This window comes from Chiloscyllium plagiosum, unplaced genomic scaffold (assembly GCF_037043375.1).
Source record: "Chiloscyllium plagiosum isolate Xiang-an unplaced genomic scaffold, Cpla_swu_hap1 HiC_scaffold_46, whole genome shotgun sequence".
Lineage (NCBI taxonomy): Eukaryota > Metazoa > Chordata > Chondrichthyes > Orectolobiformes > Hemiscylliidae > Chiloscyllium > Chiloscyllium plagiosum.
This window is the reverse complement of record NW_028270184.1, coordinates 13,111,495-13,130,221: the sequence shown is the minus strand read 5'-3', so window position 1 is coordinate 13,130,221 and position 18,727 is coordinate 13,111,495. Positions and strand designations below refer to the sequence as shown.

General features: G+C 54.6%; 1 protein-coding gene across 1 annotated transcript; it reads right to left on the bottom strand.

The window, feature by feature from the left end:
• Positions 1 to 1,756: 1,756 nt before the first annotated feature.
• Positions 1,757 to 12,358, bottom strand: tmed10 (transmembrane p24 trafficking protein 10). The gene is made up of 5 exons (XM_043686727.2): positions 12,126 to 12,358; positions 7,400 to 7,520; positions 6,006 to 6,079; positions 5,465 to 5,591; positions 1,757 to 3,698 (listed from the first exon to the last, which is right to left on the bottom strand). The coding sequence occupies exons 1-5, from the start codon at positions 12,315 to 12,317 to the stop codon at positions 3,577 to 3,579; spliced, it is 636 nt and encodes a 211-aa protein (XP_043542662.2). The 5' UTR covers positions 12,318 to 12,358; the 3' UTR covers positions 1,757 to 3,576.
• Between the last annotated feature and the right edge of the window lie 6,369 nt (positions 12,359 to 18,727).

Genomic DNA, 18,727 nt, shown 5'->3' with positions numbered 1-18,727 from the left:
ACCTTCCAAAGTGTAACACCTCATTGACCTGAATTGAATTGCTGTTGTCAATCCTCAGCCCACTTGCTCATCTGATCAAGATCCCTCTGTAATTTTTGATAACCTTCCTCGCAACCGATGCCTCCAAATCTTGTATCATCCGCAAACTTAATAATCACGCCTCATACATTTACGTAAATAACAGATAACAAAGGTCCCAGCACTGACCCCTGCGGCACCCCACTAGTCACAGGCCTCCGGCCTGAGAAACAACCTTCACCCATCATCCTCTGCTTCCTACCATCGAGCCAATTCCGAATCCAATTAGCTAGCTCTCCCTGGATCCCATGTGACCTAACCTTCATGACCAGCCTGCTGTGTGGGACCTTGTCAAAGGCCTTACTAACGTCCATACAGACAACATCCACTGCCCTACCCTCATCTATCCTCCTGGTTACCGCGTCAAAAAGCTCAAAGATTTGTCAGACAAGATTTCCTGTGTACAATTCCACACTGACTAACCCTAATCACACCTTAACTATCCAAATGTTGGTTAATCCTGATCCTCTTCAACAACTTGCCTCCCCCTGATGTCAGGCTCACTGGCCTGGAGTTCCCCGGCTTGTCTTAAACAACATTAGCCACCCTCCAGTCTTCCGGAACGTCACTAGTGGCTAAAGGTGAAGGAAACATCGCTGCAAGGGACTCTCAAATTTCTTCCCGAGTCTCCCACAACATCAGAGGACGGACTTGATCAGGCCCCGGGGGATTTATCCATCTTAATGTGCCTTAAGGCTGCAAACACTTCCTCTCTGGTAATATGCACGTGGTCCAAAACATCCTCAGTGTTTACGGAGGAGAAATAATCATGAAAAATCTCCCCCCTCCCCTGTGGCTCGCTGACCTTTAAGGGGACCTATTTTCTCCCTTGCCACTCTTTTAATATAGCTATCAAACCTCTTGGGATTCTCCTTAGCCGTATTTGCCTGATCCAGCTCATACCCTCTTTCTGCTCTTCTGGTTTCCCTCATACTTTTTATCGTCAGCGAGGGATTCACTTGAGACCAATGGCTTAAACCCAACGTATACCTTTTTCATGAGCAGAGTCTTCATCAGCTGGGGATCCCCAAACCTGTCAGCTTTTCCCTAACAGAGACATACTGTCCCTGGATTCTTGATATCACACTTTTAAAAGCCTCCCATTTGCCAGTCGTTCCTTTTCCTTCAAAGGCACTTACCCCGTTGACCTCTGCTAGATTCTGCCTAAAGGCCCCAAAATTAGCCCTGCTGCATTTTAACCTGTGGACCTGTGCTACCTTTGTTCAAGACTAAGTTAAAACTAATAGAGTTGTGGTCACTGGACCCAAAGCGCACTCCAACTGACACTCCAGTCGCTCGCCTGATCTAGTTTTCTCATCTTTTGGTTTGCCAAACCTTCCATCTACGCTACTATCCCCAAGACCACGAGTGGCACTGGAATCCCTGATGCCATGTTTGGCCCAATGTCACCTCATCGCAAGCTCAGTCACTATCTGCCCTGGCAGCCGAGGACTTGGCACCCAATGAGCCAAGCTGCCCTGGAGCTTCAGAGAAAGAGAGAGAGAGAGAGAGAGAGATGTTGCAGCTTTGCTCAAACTGGCACCTGGCATGGTGACGGGTGGGTGCACAAGGTGATGCTCAGCACACCCTGCACTGGTGGCGTCTCCGCCCTCGGCCTAGTCAGCCAGGCCCTGACTGAGTCGCCCAGGCTTGGAGATGAAAGAGGCCGGACTCCAGGTTTCAATTACAAATTCTGTTTATTCTTAAAACCTCTGCACAAACAAAAAAAAAATTTCCAAAGGATTCATTGATTTTTTTTTTGTTGGTAAAGTGAAAGGGCTCTCCAGGGGGTGCTCAAAATGTCAGTCACAGGCCCTGGTCACTCTCTCAGGATGAGGGCCCAGATCACCAGTCACTCCCACACTGTACGGACACCAGACTCTGGTCACTCACGGGGAGAGGGCCCCAGATCACCAGTCACTCCCACACTGTACAGACACCAGACTCTGATCACTCTCACGGGGAGAGGGCCCCAGATCACCAGTCACTCCCACACTGCACGGACACCAGACTCTGATCACTCTCACGGGGAGAGGGCCCCAGATCACCAGTCACTCCCACAATGTAAGGACACAGACCCCGTGTCATTCGCACAGAGATTGGCGGGGGGGGGAGAAAGCGAAGGAAGCACAAGATAACCGCTGGGTAAAGAGGAGTTTAAATTATTTGATTTGAACACTCCCCTCCCACCCAAACACAGCACGATCTGCATCCTCACTGACTTGACCTTTCGAGGCAGACGTGACGGCGCTCACAGTCCACACCAGCCCTGGCTTTCCATCTCCTGCACTGTATGGTGGCAAAAGACGTGGGTCTGACTATGGTGGAGTGGCTCAGGCAGCTAATTCAGAGAGTGTACTTAAATCAACGGGGGAGACACTCAAAAGGAGGTGAAATGGACCCTCAATTAACCTCCTCCCCCAGGACGCTCGACAGACCAACCAGATTCACCCGCCCTTTTTCACACTTCAGAGGCAGCTCCAATGGGGATTGTGAAAAGAAAAGACGCTGGATGGTTAAGGGCCCATTTTAAAGCTCCAAACTCAGCCCTCTCCCTTACAGTTCCATCAGAATTTTCTATAGCCGCATCTAGAATGGATACTGGATGGACGTGGTCAGACTCCCTCCCTTTAAGTGCCTGTGGGGCTGCAGTCAAAATGTGCAGAGGGGATTTCCAAAGTGAGAAACAGACCAAATAAACAGACATCAGCTCATACATGTCACAGTTCACCAAAGCAAGGAAGGTCCATTTAAGAGGTGCCGGTTCAGAGGGGCATGGATCCGGGATCAGGAGGGAGGAGTTGGGGGCAGGAGTCAGTATGTGAGGTCAGAGGGGAACGGATTAGGGGCCGGGTCCTCTTACATTCAGTGGGCATGACTGAGTAGCCCCACGTTCAGCAGCATTAAAGAGGGATAAACCACTGAGAGACCAGCACCCCCTCTCAGTCACCAGATAGATGATGTGTGGAAAACTGGCAGAGACCACCACAAGCTGAGGAGAAAGCAACAGTGCTACGTTTTCAGAATCAAAAAGCCGTTTGCCAATCAGAAGCCTAAACTCAACCCCCCCCCCCCCCCCACCCCTGACAGCGCTGTTAAATTCAACCACTAATTGTCAGCTACAGACAACAGGAATTGGAACAAACATTACTGAGCCTTTGGAAAAACAAAATAACGAAAGGTTTGCCTTTCGGCCCATCCTTCGGGGAGTAACCCAACCTGCTGGAACAATGATTGCGGGCTCCTGGGTCCCAGCTCGAGCACTGACTTCCCCCACCCGCTCCCCCCGGACTCTGAAACAGGTCAATGACTCACAGAAAACCGCCACAAATTTTAAAAAAAAAACCACATCCCTCAATCCAAACAGCTGAAGCACCACATTTAATACACTTGGAAATTAATACCCACCCCCTCTGCACACTGGCGCACAATATTTCTCTCTCTCCCGTGCACACACACAAACACACACACTCTCGCTACTGCCTCTGTCAAACCCTCTCACTCAATCAGTTTCTTGGCTTTGAAGAAGCGACGAAGGTAAAACACCTGCCAGGTTGCCAGGCCGACGAGGCAGCACATGGAAAAGATGCTGAAATACAGGACTCGGGCGCTGGTCGACTCTGTACAGAAAGGGAGAGAGAGAGAGAGAGAGATTAGAGCATTGCAGCCTCTACTTTGGTATCTCCAAACAAGCGCTTTGCTCGTGAATTATCTACCTCTTGCCACAGAAGGATTCAATGGCCTCTCTTGAGGGATGTCCCAGACACTCACACCCCTCAGAATACAAAATCTTTGTTGCCGTCTGAAATGGGAGACCCCTCATTTTTAAAACCCGTATTCCTGCCCACCTCCCATCCCCGTTCTAGTCTATCCCCCTACATCCTTTCAGCATCCAGCCGACCGGAATCTTGCACGTTTCACTCAGTTCCAAACAGCCCTCAGTGAGGGATGGAGTATGTCTCGCCACTCTCTGACCGTGAGTAACTCCCCCCCCACCCCGGTGACATTGCTCCCTCACAGAGCACATGCCCGAGTGTGTAGGTGTCCAGTCACGGTTTGTAACTTGGAACCAAAACACGCAGTCGGCAACAACTTGGCGCCCAAGCCCCATCCGAAACAGGCACCAGTGCAATGCAATCGCTACAAAGGTTCGCTCAACACATTCCTGTGACAAAGGGCTCAATGCTCAAACAGGTTGGACCCTGAGCTGCTGCAGCTTACATGGTTTATCTTCATAAATTATTCCTCCGTGGGATATGGGCAACATTTACTGTCCATTCCCAATTACCCAGAGAGTCCAACCACATCACTGTGGGGTCTGTAGGCCCCGACTGGGTAACAACAGCAGATTTCTGCTCCCTGCAGGACACTGTGCACCAGATGTGTTGTTTACATCTATCAACAGACTGACTTGCTTAGAGACTTTAAGAAGAGCTTGAGAGGCAGGATGCCAAGGGGATGTTTATTCTTGTGTGAGAGCCACTAACATGAGGGGAGACAGTTTCACAATCTGAGGGCCCCACAGAAATAAGGAGAAAAGGTGCCCTCTCAGACCATAATAGCTCCTTACCTCGACAGCACTGGGAGCTGGGTCATTGAATTTCTTCATAGTGCAATTCAAGAGACAAGGATTGGAGGGGGTGGGGGGGGGGATGGGGTGGAGGAGTTATCAAGAAGACAGCCCAGATCTGGAACTCAATGGGATGTGGAGCAGGGTCGAGGGGCCAAATGGACTGCACCTATGTTCTTAACTGCCTCGACACGGCTCCTTTCACCCCACACGCTGCCAGCCCTCAGTCAACATTATTCCCACTCCTGCCATGGCTCACAGGTGCTGGCCTGAAGCCCATGACCCACAGGGCAACAAGACAACCACATGCACCCAGGGGCCAGTCCTTTTTTATGGAACGGGATAACATCAGGGATGTCTCCTTCCGAATCAGTTATCAACCCAAAGCTCCACAAGCTCTCTCAAGTTCATAGGCCTCGATCGACATCGCAAAACATGATCATTGTCTCGTGACTGTGCGAGGGAGCTGTCTGGAGAAAGCGAGGAGTCAGAGTTGAGAAGCTGGAGAAGGTTTCCGGCTCTTTAAAAAAAAAAAAGACTTTTCACACTGGGGATTAACCTTGAGGCCTGAATGCAAGGCCTCACCATTCCTGGAGTCCATGTGCCTAGCTGAGATATTTGTCTATGTATACTGACTGCCACACATTGAACAGGATAGCTGGCTCAACAAGGGGTGGCCAGGAAGGTGCTTTTAGGAGGCATTAAATCCATAAGCACGAGTTTCAGAACAGAGAGGGGCACCAACTGAAATAGGACAGCCCTGGGGATTCCCCCGAGCAGAAGGGTGCGCGAGTTCCAGAAAAGGAGAAGCTGTACCGTTGGTGTCCCTCATCTCCTCCTCACGCTGCTTCATGTAGGCAAAGTCATTGACAATGGATTCGGAGAGGTCCTCCAGCCGTCGCAGCTCCACCTCCAGGGGCTTCAGCTTCTCTGCCTTCGCAATCTGGATACAGAGAGAGAGAGAGAGAGAGAAAGACTGAAAAGGGAATCGCAGACGCTCTTACGGGATCCCCCTCACTGCCTCCGAACCCCCTCAGCTCTCCACACAACGGGCGACAGCGGCATGCATGGGCACAGGGAAAGTAGCAGGGGGGAGACAGCAGCTCCAGGGATCGGAGTCAGGAAACACACAGACAGGAGTTAGGGAACACAGAGGCAGGAGCTCACCTAGATGGGCAAGTACAACTCAACAGCAAAGAGCAAGGAGAAGGGGTCCAGCAACAGGAGGAGACAGGGCACAGTGGAATGAGACTGCTCTGGAACAGGATCACCAGGGAGGGATCGAAGGGTCTGTTTTTGCGCAGATACAGTCGCACCACCCCCCCCCCCCCCAAGAGGATAAGAGGTCAGAACTCACATCTTCGTAGTTCTTGGCTTCCACGCCGTGTTTGGTGTTGAGAATAATCAGCTGGTCTGGAACTCGGAAATGGCCTGGAGGCAAGGTGGGAGAAACGGCAAAAAACTCAACTTTGGACATTCAACCAAGCAATCTCCACCCGACCCCAGACAGAGGCTGCCTCTCCTGCTCATCCTGACCTGGAACCCCCTTACTCATTCCCGCAAACGCACCCCCCCCCCCCCCCCCGCCGCCTTGCCAATGCCGGTCTTTAATGCTGCATTCGGGTTCCCACCCAACCACGACTGGGGTAGGGTTGTCAGGGACAGGGTGGGCTGTATTAGAACAGAGTCAGCCCCGAGTTTCAGGAAGAAGGGGCTGGGAGTCAGGATAGAGGGAGCCAGCTCAGAATAGCAGGTAAAAGCCACTTATCAGCATGATGGCTCAATGGTTAGCACTGCTGCCTCTCAGCGCCAGGGACCCGGGTTCGATTCCAGCCTCGGACGACTGTCTGTGTGGGTTTCCTCCAACAGTCCAAAGTGCAGGTTAGGGTGGATTGGCCGTGCTAAATTACCCCACGGTGCCCAGGGATGTGCAGGTTAGGGTGGATTGGCCGTGCTAAATTACCCCACGGTGCCCAGGGATGTGCAGGTTAGGGTGGATTGGCCGTGCTAAATTGTCCCATAGTGCCCAGGGATGTGCAGGTTAGGGTGGATTGGCCACGCTAAATTGTCCCATAGTGCCCAGGGATGTGCAGGTTAGGGTGGATTGGCCGTGCTAAATTGTCCCATAGTGCCCAGGGATGTGCAGGTTAGGGTGGGATTGGCCGTGCTAAATTGTCCCATAGTGCCCAGGGATGTGCAGGTTAGGGTGGATTGGCCGTGCTAAATTGTCCCATAGTGCCCAGGGATGTGCAGGTTAGGGTGGGATTGGCCGTGCTAAATTGCCCCATAGTGCCCAGGGATGTGCAGGTTAGGGTGGGATTGGCCGTGCTAAATTGTCCCATAGTGCCCAGGGATGTGCAGGTTAGGGTGGATTGGCCGTGCTAAATTGTCCCGTAGTGTCCAAGATATCTGTTTTAAAAAAAAAACTCTGGATATAAAAACCTCAGATCTAAAGCCTCCCCAGTTCACAAATACCTCTCAGGGAGGAGAAATCTGCTGCCCTTATCCGGTCTGGCCCACAGTAACGTGACCCAGAAACAGCCGAAAGCTGCTCAGTTCGCGGGGCAACAGGGACGGACGACTTTCGCTGTGTCTTGCCAGCGACACCCCACAAAGAAATGCAGAGTAAAACACAGAGCCACACCTCCCTGTTCTTTTATTCCGTTACTGGGCTCTGCCTTCAACCTCTTTCTGTTCCTCAGTCACCCGGAAGCCTGTACCTCAGCGATCCCCCCCCCCCCACACACACACCTGCAGGAAGGCGGCTCTCGAAGCAGATCTCAAACATGTCATAGTCGTCGGTTGTGAAGGCAAACTTGCCCTTACTCGCCTCCTCCTTGGAGTACAGGATGTGGCCGGACGAATCCGTCACCTGGAGGGTGAGGAAACAAAGGGGTTGAGAGCCTCATACCCAATGACTAGGCCCAGACCAGCCATGGTAACCAAACAGCGGCTGAGATTTCCCATGTGCCCAGCCCCAGCGTGGTGACCCTTCAACCTGGAATGGTGGTAACCGCGGAGGTCGAGGGATCACAGCACAGATATCAGCAATTCTGCGCGTGCGTGTTGGGAGGGGAACAGGCAAACGAAATGACCTCACTGCAAACAGCATGTTCAGAATCGACCCCAAACAGACTGGATTACGAAAGGTCAGGAGTTACCCAGTTACTGCACAGCCGCTAAGTGTGGATCAATAGAAAGAGCAGGGAAATCAGAGGAGATTGGAGTCCTGGGAGGCTTGACAGAGATAGGGAAGAGACGGAGTTCGACCCCAGGGTGTGCAGAGTTGCGGGTGGCCCCCCCCACTTGTAGCAACCTAGTTCAGCCCTTGCACCTCAGCAGGAGACAGGCCTTTCAGTCCAACCAATCCATAATGACCTTGTTCCCAAACTAAACTGGTCCCTCCCAGACTGTAACTGGACCCACTTCCACCACATTCTACACACGAATCACTGTGTATAGGTTACCCCTCATGTCATTTTTTAAAAAATCTTTGTCCTCTCACCTTAAAAACACCCCCCACCCCCGTCTTGAAATCCCCCACCCGAGGGAAAAGACAGCTGCTGTTCACCTCATGATTTTAGAAAGCCCTAGAAGGTCACTCCTCAACCTCCTACTCTACAGTGAAAGAAGTCCCAGTCTATCCAATCTCTCCCTTTGCCTCAAACCCTCATTCCTAGCAACATCCTGGCAAGGCTTTTCTGAGCTCTGGCCAATTTAATAGTATCCTCCCATCAGCAGGGCGACCAGAACTGGGGACACGACTCCTGAAGAGGCCCCACCAACTTCAACATGACTTGCCAACCCCTCGACTCAAACGCATCTGAGGAACAAAGGCAAGCATCAGAAAAACCTGCTTAATGACCAGCTCAGTGCACTGTCCAGGGTCAGGTGTGACCAGGCAACAGCTACAGAAAACCCAGATCATCCCGGCAGGTCTTCGGAAAGCCCGCACTGAGCAGCGATCGCCTCAGTCTAGACACCACGACTGAGACAGCTATCATGCACTGGGTTAAACTGACCCACACCACCCTTTATCCCTGAATGCATTCTACTTATCCTCCCCACCCCCAAACCCAGTTCCTCTCCTGTGTATATATCCATCTGCACCAGCCACCTCCTCTCTTCCCAAAAACAAAGACCCATCGCCCCTCTGCCCTCACTGTACACTCATCTTCAAACTCCCCTTTTCTCAACAAAGCAGCATTTTGACAATTTTCCCCATTCTTCCTGGAGCTCCACAAGCCCCCAGGCCTGCAGTGGGGGTAGGAACAGGGAATATTAAGCTCCCCACTGCCTTTTCCAGGGTAATAAAGGCTGGGCCTAGCCAACAGCACCCCCACTGCCTTAGACAAGCATTAAAATGTGTCCCGCCCCAGCTCTCTGAATTCACGAGTGACACGCGACGTGGCTCTGACTCTCCTCCTCACCACCATCCCCCCATCACCTTCCCCAACACAGGCCAGCTAGATGAGGCCACTCTCAGCCAATTGTGTTCCCACCTTCCCCGGGGATTTCCCATTCCGGCAGCAAATCCTCTTAAGGATCCATCAGCAGCTCTCCGCCCTCCTGAACCACCATGCGTCGCAACAGAAGACCCACCACCTGGAACCACAGCAGGATCTTGACACCTTTGCTCCTGCAGTGGTTTCACTGTCGCTGCAGCTGTTATCCTGGCCTCATGGGAGTGGCAATCACCCTCCATTAAAGAACAAATCCCCAGGCCCGAAAGAGACTCAGGCTCTATCCCAGAGACTAGCCACAACATCTGCATCAAGTCAGACCCGGAGAGGAGCTTTCAATTAATTATGATTAGATATGGTTAGGTTACTTACAGTGTGGAAACAGGCCCTTCGGCCCAACTAGTCCACACCGACCCGCCGAAGCGCAACGCACCCACACGCATTCCTCTACATTAACCCCTTCGCCTAACACTACGGGCAATTTAGCATGGCCAATCCACCCTAACCTACACATCTTTGGACTGTGGGAGGAAACCCACGCAGACACGGGGAGAATGTGCAAACTCCACACAGACAGTCGCCTGAGGCGGGAATTGAACCCGGGTCTCTGGCGCTGTGAGGCAGCAGTGCTAACCACCGTGTCACCCATTATCGAACCATACTCCCACATCCGCAGCACCCTGCTGTCTGACCATTTCCCTCAGCTCCAGGGATTCCCGGTTGCATTATTTGTGAACTCAATCTCACCCAGCTGTCCCACTGAGGTACAGTTCCTGGAAACAATGCTGCAAGTTACAATTCCACAACTGTGCGTGGAAATGGCCAATTTCCTCCCCCTCCCCTCCACACTCCCTCCCCCCCTCCCCACACACTCCCCCTCCCCCCCCCTCCCCACACACTCCCCCTCCCCCCCCCTCCCCACACACTCCCCCTCCCCACACACTCCCCCTCCCCCCCTCCACACACACTCCCCCTCCCCCCCCCCTCCCCACACACTCCCCCCTCCCTCCCTCCACACACTCCCCCTCCCTCCCCCCCTCCACCCCCCTCCCTCCCCCCCCCTCCCTCCCCCCCCCTCCACCCCCCGTTCCTCCACACACTCCCCCTCCCCCCCCCCCGTTCCTCCACACACTCCCCTCCCTCCCCCCCGTTCCTCCACACACTCCCCCTCCCTCCCCCCCTCCACCCCCCGTTCCTCCACACACTCCCCTCCCTCCCCCCGTTCCTCCACACACTCCCCCTCCCTCCCCCCCCCGTTCCTCCACACACTCCCCTCCCTCCCCCCCCTCCACCCCCCGTTCCTCCACACACTCCCCCTCCCTCCCCCCCCTCCACCCCCCGTTCCTCCACACACTCCCCTCCCTCCCCCCCCCCGTTCCTCCACACACTCCCCTCCCTCCCCCCCCCGTTCCTCCACACACTCCCCCTCCCTCCACCCCCCGTTCCTCCACACACTCCCCCTCCCTCCACCCCCCGTTCCTCCACACACTCCCCCTCCACCCCCCGTTCCTCCACACACTCCCCCTCCACCCCCCGTTCCTCCACACACTCCCCCTCCCTCCACCCCCCGTTCCTCCACACACTCCCCCTCCCTCCACCCCCCGTTCCTCCACACACTCCCCCTCCCTCCACCCCCCGTTCCTCCACACACTCTCCCTCCACCCCCCGTTCCTCCACACACTCCCCCTCCACCCCCCGTTCCTCCACACACTCCCCCTCCCTCCACCCCCCGTTCCTCCACACACTCCCCCCCCCTCCCCCCCCCCCCCCCCCCCCCTCCCCCCCCCCCCCCCCCCCCCCTCCCCCCCCCCCCCCCCCTCCCCCCCCCCTCCCCCCCCCTCCACCCCCCGTTCCTCCACACACTCCCCCTCCACCCCCCGTTCCTCCACACACTCCCCCTCCCTCCACCCCCCGTTCCTCCACACACTCTCCCTCCACCCCCCGTTCCTCCACACACTCCCCCTCCACCCCCCGTTCCTCCACACACTCCCCCTCCCTCCACCCCCCGTTCCTCCACACACTCCCCCTCCCTCCACCCCCCGTTCCTCCACACACTCCCCCTCCACCCCCCGTTCCTCCACACACTCCCCCTCCCTCCCCCCCCTTCCACCCCCCATTCCTCCACACACTCCCCCTCCCTCCCCCCCCCTCCACCCCCCGTTCCTCCACACACTCCCCCTCCCTCCCCCCCCCCCCTCCACACACTCCCCCTCCACCCCCCGTTCCTCCACACACTCCCCCTCCACCCCCCGTTCCTCCACACACTCCCCCTCCCCCCCCACCCCCCGTTCCTCCACACACTCCCCCTCCCCCCCACCCCCCGTTCCTCCACACACTCCCCCTCCCCCCCCACCCCCCGTTCCTCCACACACTCCCCCTCCCCCCCACCCCCCGTTCCTCCACACACTCCCCCTCCCCCCCCACCCCCCGTTCCTCCACACACTCCCCCTCCCCCCCCACCCCCCGTTCCTCCACACACTCCCCCTCCCCCCCCACCCCCCGTTCCTCCACACACTCCCCCTCCCCCCCCACCCCCCGTTCCTCCACACACTCCCCCTCCCCTCCCACCCCCCGTTCCTCCACACACTCCCCCTCCCCCCCCACCCCCCGTTCCTCCACACACTCCCCCTCCCCCCCCACCCCCCGTTCCTCCACACACTCCCCCTCCCCCCCCACCCCCCGTTCCTCCACACACTCCCCCTCCCCCCCCACCCCCCGTTCCTCCACACACTCCCACTCCCCCCCCTCCACCCCCCGTTCCTCCACACACTCCCCCTCCCCCCCCTCCACCCCCCGTTCCTCCACACACTCCCCCTCCCCTCCCTTCCCCCCCGCTCTCCCCCTCCCTCCACCCCCCGTTCCTCCCTCCTCCCCCTCCCCTCCCTTCCCCCCCGCTCTCCCCCTCCCTCCCCCCCCGTTCCTCCACACACTCCCCCTCCCTCCACCCCCCGTTCCTCCCTCCTCCCCATCCCCTCCCCTCCCTTCCCCCCCGCTCTCCCACTCCCTCCCCCCACCTTCAGGTCCGTTCTCCCTCCCGGCTGCTCGCTCAGCTCATACTCCCCGGTCACCAGGACGTCTTTGTGTATCTCCTCGCGGAGACACTTCCTGGAGTTGGCGGGGAGCTGGAAGGAGATGGAGCCTGCCCGGGGGACCAGGCTGACCGAGGCCGCCAGCAGCAGCAGCGCGGGGACGACGAGCGGGGCCATGGCCGGGGCGCACTGGGGAGTCGGGCTGTCCGCGCGGCCTGCACTTCCGCTTCCGGCCGAAGGACGTGGCGCGCGCTCGCTGAAGCCGCGGGAAACTCCTTCCGGGTCAGTGACCGGGCCCCTCCCCCCTTCCCGGGACCACCTCGCGGGAAGGCAGACCGGGCATGCGCAGCGTCTCTCTCTCGCTCTCGGTGGTGTGGGTGGAGCCAGCCTCAGGGGCATTGTGGGATCGGGGAGGACCAGGAGCTCAGGGAGGAGGGTGAGAGATGGGTGGAGCCAGCCTCAGGGGCATTGTGGGATAGGGGAGGACCAGGAGCTCAGGGAGGAGGGTGAGAGATGGGTGGAGCCAGCCTCAGGGGCATTGTGGGATAGAGGAGGACCAGGAGCTCTGGGAGGAGGGTGAGAGATGGGTGGAGCCAGCCTCAGGGGCATTGTGGGATAGAGGAGGACCAGGAGCTCTGGGAGGAGGGTGAGAGATGGGTGGAGCCAGCCTCAGGGGCATTGTGGGATAGGGGAGGACCAGGAGCTCAGGGAGGAGGGTGAGAGACACATGATGATGTGGTGGTGGTGAACTGGGATGGATCAAGTTAAAAATCACACAATACCATTTAAAAGGCATCTGGATGGGTACATGAATAGAAAGGGTTTAGAGGTATATGGGTGAAATGCTGGCAAATGGGATTAGATTAATTTAGATATCTGGTCAGCAAGGATGAGATGGACCGAAGGGTCTGTTTCCGTGCTGTCCATCTCTATAACCAGGTTATAGTCCAACAGGAAGCACGAGCTTTCAGAGCAGTGCTCCGTCATCACAGGGTAAGGTTAATAAGACACAGTTTCAGGCAACTGAAATGACATATTGAACAAACTTGCTAAGTCTTTCATCTTTTAGAATGGGTTGCAGGTTCCAGTTCGCTAATATGTCAATTCTCAGCGCTTCTTTTAAGTCGCCTTCTTGAGATAGCTTTAGGTTTTATAACAAAAGGTGACATCTCGGCTCAGACAGTGCATTAAAGGTGTGAGGTCAGAGTCCGCCTGTGTCCCAGTCTTGAGTCAGACTGGTTCTATTTCCAAAGTGGAATATATGAAATGTTACATTTGTTGAGCAAATTAGAATGTGTCCACGAATATAATTTGTCCAGACAGAGGGATGGACGGAGGGACGATCCCTATGGTGTGGAAACAGGCCCTTCGACCCAATAAGTACACAACGACCTTCCGAACAGTAACCCACCCAAACCTATTTCCCTACCCTATTACTCTATATTTACCCCTAACTATGCACCAAACCTACACATCCCTGAACACTATGGGCAATTTAGCTTGGCCAATTCACTGAACCTGCACATCTTTGGTTGGGGGTGGGAGAGAGGGTGGGTGAGGAGTGAGAGAGGAGAGAGGATGATGGGAGACAGCGGGTGAGGGGTGGAGAGAGGATGGGGGAAAGAGGGTGAGGTGGGAGGGAGACGGTGAGAGGGAAGAGGTGAGGGGTGGGACTGGGGGGAAGGGATGATGGTATGGGTGCGAAGGGAGAGGTGTGACCAGGGGGTGGGAGAATGAGGGGATGGAGGGGAGAAGGGAGGGAGAGAGGATGGGTGGTGGTAAGAGGGACGTGGGGGTAGAGGAAATGGAGGTGAAGAGGGCTGTGGGGCAGGAGAGGGAATGGGGTGAAGTGGGAAGGGAGAGGGTGAGAGCAGATGGGGGAAGGAGAGGGTGGTAAAGAGTGGGGGGATTTGGAAGGAGAACGCAAGAGGGGAGGGATTTGGGGTGGGAGAGGGTGAGAGGGGATTGGGAATGAGGGGGTTGAGAGAGGAGGGAGGGGGAGGGTGAGAGGAGAGGGAGTGGATTGGGGAAGTGGGAGAGAGTAAGGGTGCAGTGAGAGGGGAGGAGGATGGGAGAGGGAGGAGGGGGTTGGGAGGAAGAAGGTGAGGGTGGGGAGAGAGAGTGGAGGGTGTGAGAAGTCTGGGAAGGAGGGGGTTGAGAGGTGAGGGAGGCATAGGGTGAGGGGGAAGGAGGCGGGAAAGGGGAGGTTGTGTAATGGGGAAGGGAGAGGGTGAGAGAGGAGGAGGAGGGTGGGGAGGGATGAAGAGGTTGAGTGGAGAGGTGAGAGTGGTGTGAGGGAGAGAGAGGTGGGTGATGGGGGAGGGAACCGAGAGAGGGAGGAGTGTGAGTGGTGTGGGAGAGGGGGAGGGTTGTGAGGGGCAAGGGAGGGTTGTGAGGGGCAAGGGAGGGGGAGGCTGAGGGAGAGAGTGGGCGTGGACTGAGGGGGAATGTTCGATACTGTGGGTTGGCCCTGAGGGGGCCGGGGTGAGCCGTATTGTCTGAGGCTGGGAGGATACTGAAGAAAAGGTAGCGGGAGAGTGATGGAGAAGTGGTTGACTGAGGGCGATGCAGGGTATTGAGGGAGTGGGGAGTAGACTGAGGGGGTAATGAGGGACAGAGGGGACTGAGTGAGGGGGGGGGAGCATTTTCACTTATTCTGCTTCTGATTTCTGATGCCCCCGTCTGAATACATCCTTCTGCTACTTCTCCTTACCCTGTGATATTATTTGCCTCTTCACTACCCTGCTCTATTTTTCATTTTGATTTTTTAAAAGTCAGCTTCAGTTGAACTACCCTACCCTACAAATCGCAGGTATACAGTTTCATCAGGTTATTGATCCCAGTATAATTGGAATGAATTCCATCCTAATCCACCTGCTCTCTCTTTCCCCAGGCCTGGCACCCATTTCTCTCCCCACACCGGTCTTTGAGACCAGCGTTTGGCCTCTCTAATCTTATTTGTTGCACGCTAATTTGCACAAGGTCATGTCGTAATCTGGAGATTATTAGCTTTATGGCTGTGTTTTAATTTAGCGCCTAGTTTACTCCTTCCTCGTTGTATCTACGTCATTCACACTAATGTGGAACGTGATAACTGAATCCTTCCCCTTCAACTCCCGCGTTCCTCTCCAGTGAACAAGAGCTGGTCTGAATTGGAACATGGATTTAATCGTGATCAGTGGGAGGTGATGCGCTTTGGAAGGAAGGACCAGATGAGGGACCAGTCAAGGAAATTCAGAGGGATCTCAAAGTGCTTGTCCACAGGCCCCTGAAGGTGGCAGAGCAGGTTAATGGGGTTGTTAAGGGCGGCATGGGGGATACTTGTCTTTGGATGTAGGTTTTGCTCGCTGAGCTGGAAGGTTCATTTCCAGACGTTTCGTCACCCTACTAGGTAACATCTTCAGTGGGCCTCAGGCAAAGCAATGCTGAAAATTCCTGCTTTCTATTTATATGTTTGGGTTGGTGATGTTATTTGCTGTGGGGAAGTCATTTCCTGTGGTGAAGTCACTTCCTGTTCTTTTTCTCAGGGGGTGGTAGATGGGGCCTAACCCGATGTGTTTGTTGATAGAATTCCTGTTGGAATGCCATGCTTGTCTTTGTCAGTCATGGCACAGACTTAGTTAAAATCACATAACACCAGGTTATAGTCCGACAGGTTTATTTGGAAGCACTAACTTTTGGAGCACTGCTCCTTCATCAGGTGGTTGTAGAGTTTAAGATCGTAGGGCACAGAATTCATATGGCAGACGGCATAGACTACAAGAGCAGGAAGGTTATGTTGGAGCTGTGAGGAGGTGAGGACTGCAGATGCTGGAGATCAGAGTCGAGGAGAGTGGTGCTGGAAAAACACAGCCGGTCAGGCAGCATCCGAGGAGCAGGAGAAATCGACATTTCGAGCATGAGTTCTGGGCTTACGCTGGAAACGTCGACCCTCCTGCTCCTCGGATGCTGCCTGACCGGCTGTGTTTTTCCAGCGCCACACTTTTTGACTGTGTTGGAGCTGGACTGAACTTGGGTTACACCACAGCTGGGGTACTATGTACAGTCCTGATCGCCGCATTAACGGAAGGATGTGATGGCACTGAAGGGTGCAGAGATGATTTACCAGGACGTTCTCTGGGTTGAAGCTTTGCAGAGGCTGGATAGGCTGGGGAGAGTAGACAGGGCTGAAAGGGGACCTGATTATGAGGGGTACATCCAGGGTGAACAGAAAGTGGCCATTCCCCTTAGTCAAAGGGTCAAGAACAAGGGGAGTTCTGGAGTGAAAAGCAGGAAGTTTAGAGGGCATTTGAGCTAGCAGAAGGTGGTGTGGGTCTGAATTGGGCTGCCAGGGAGGGTAGCTAAGGTCGGGAAACCTCATAATCCTTAAAACCTACAGGACCAGTGTGGGACTGATGTAGGCAGTAGCACATTCTTAATGGTATACATTTACAGTAATCGTCCAGTAAACTGCATAATTCTATGAATCTTGATGTAGGTAGGCAACACCTTAATTTTTTAAAACATGCTTACAAAGGGCAGATCTCAGAACCAGGGAATACAATCAGTGGGATTCAGGACTGAGATGAGGAGAAATGAATTATTCAGAATGGGGTGGGTCCGTTAACACAGGCCACTCAGTGAGTATGTTCGAGACAGAGAGGAAGGCTTGAGCTATAGGGAAAGGCCGAAAGGCTTAGGTTATGTTCGCTGGAGCGTCAGAGGCTGATGTTTCTAAAATCATGAGGGACGCAGAGAAAGTGAATAGGCAATGTACCCCCCCCCCCCAACCCCCATCCCGGGATAAGGAAGTCCAAAACGAACGGGGGCAGACCTGCGGGCAATTTTTCTCATGCAGAGGGTGGTGCACGTATGGAACGAGCCGCTAGAGGAAGCAGGTGCAATTACAGCAGTTAAAAGACATTTGGACAGGTACGTGGATAGGAAATGTTCAGAGGAATACAGGCCACATTACAGGCAAATGGGACTAGATCAGTTTATGATGCCTGGTCAGCACTGGTGAGTTGGACCGAAGGGTCTGTTTCCATGCTGTCTGACTGTATAAGCAGTACTGTAGGGTAGAGAGTCAGCCATGTTCTAGTTGAACGGCAGAGCTGGCTCGAGGGGCCGAATGGTCTTGGTCCGGCTGTTGCCCTCGCGGTCTTAGCCCATCACCCCTGGACCGTTCTCCTCAAGACGGCCCCTGAGGCCTTGACTGAAGTGCGGGGCCCAGAATAGAACAAAGACACTGCAGCTGAGTCTTAATCTGTGTTTTTAAAATGCTTGGCAAGTCTCCCTGCTTTCGTTCTCTGTGTCTCTATTAATAAAGTCAAGGTTACCATTGAAATCGTTTCTGAACTTCATGTTTTCTCCTTCACGAATACCACAATCCCCAGCTAACCTCCCTCCTCCACAAATCTCCGTCGCCGTTCCTCTGAAACCTGACCAAACTTGGACGTGATGCTTCTCATCCGTCTCCCTCTTACGGCACTTATCATTGTCAGGTGTATTTTTAACCATCCAAATTACAATAAATTCTAATTCCCTGCCAGAGTGCGATTGCCGGTTTCTCACTGGCCTCTTCACAACGCAAGAGCAAGGCCGTTGGGCCCCACTGACTCTTTGTGCTGGCCCTCCAAGGTGATCAGTTTGCCTAGCGCCGCTCTCCTGCTCCCTCCCTTGGCTGGCTTTATTTCCCATTAAACATCCCGTCCCCCTCTTGATCGAACCCTGTGCTCTCAGCGCATTCCAGATGCCAACCATCCGCTGGTAAGACCTTTCCAGTGGTTGGAGAGACTAGAAAAGTTTAAAACAATTTTAAAATAAGATCAACGTCATTTAGCACCGCAATGAGGAGATTTTTTTTTCCTTTCATACTCAGGACAATGGACCTTTGGAAATTTCTACCCCAGAAGGCTTTGGAAGCTCAGTGTTTGAGTTTCAGGTAGTATTTGTTCGATTATCAATGGTGTAAAGGGTGAGGTTGAAGGTTTCCATCAGCCATGATCACATTTAAATGGAGCTGGCTTGATGGGCTGAATGGTCGACTTCATTCAGCAGGTCCTCCTTTGACAGCACTGTCAATGACATGTTCCATCGATTTACTGATGATTGAGGGAGACTGATGGGGCATTAATTGGCGAGTTGGATTTAGAAGCAAAGAATCCCTACACCGTGAAAACGGGCCATTCAGCCCAACACGTCCACACCAACCCTCTGAAGCGTAACCCTCCCAGACACATTCCGCTACCCTATTCCTCGACACTTACTGCTGACTAATGCATCTAACCTGCACATCCCTGGACACTATGGGACAATTTAGCACGGCCAATCCACCCTAACCTGCACATCCCTGGGCACTATGGGACAATTTAGCACGGCCAATCCACCATAACCTACACATCCCTGGACACTATGGGACAATTTAGCATGGCCAATCCACCCAAACCTGCACATCCCTGGGCACTATGGGACAATTTAGCACGGCCAATCCACCCTAACCTGCACATCCCTGGGCACTATGGGGCAATTTAGCACGGCCAATCCACCCTAACCTGCACATCCCTGGGCACTATGGGGCAATTTAGCATGGCCAATCCACCCTAACC

Coding starts and splice junctions, on each gene's coding strand:
- tmed10 (XM_043686727.2), bottom strand. CDS start 12,317: ATGGCCCCGCTCGTCGTCCCCGCGCTGCTGCTGCTGGCGGCCTCGGTC. Junction 7,521..12,125: donor GAGGGAGAACGGACCTGAAG/GTGGGGGGAGGG, acceptor CTCACCCTCCAG/GTGACGGATTCGTCCGGCCA. Junction 3,699..5,464: donor GGAGATGAGGGACACCAACG/GTACAGCTTCTC, acceptor CTTTCTGTACAG/AGTCGACCAGCGCCCGAGTC.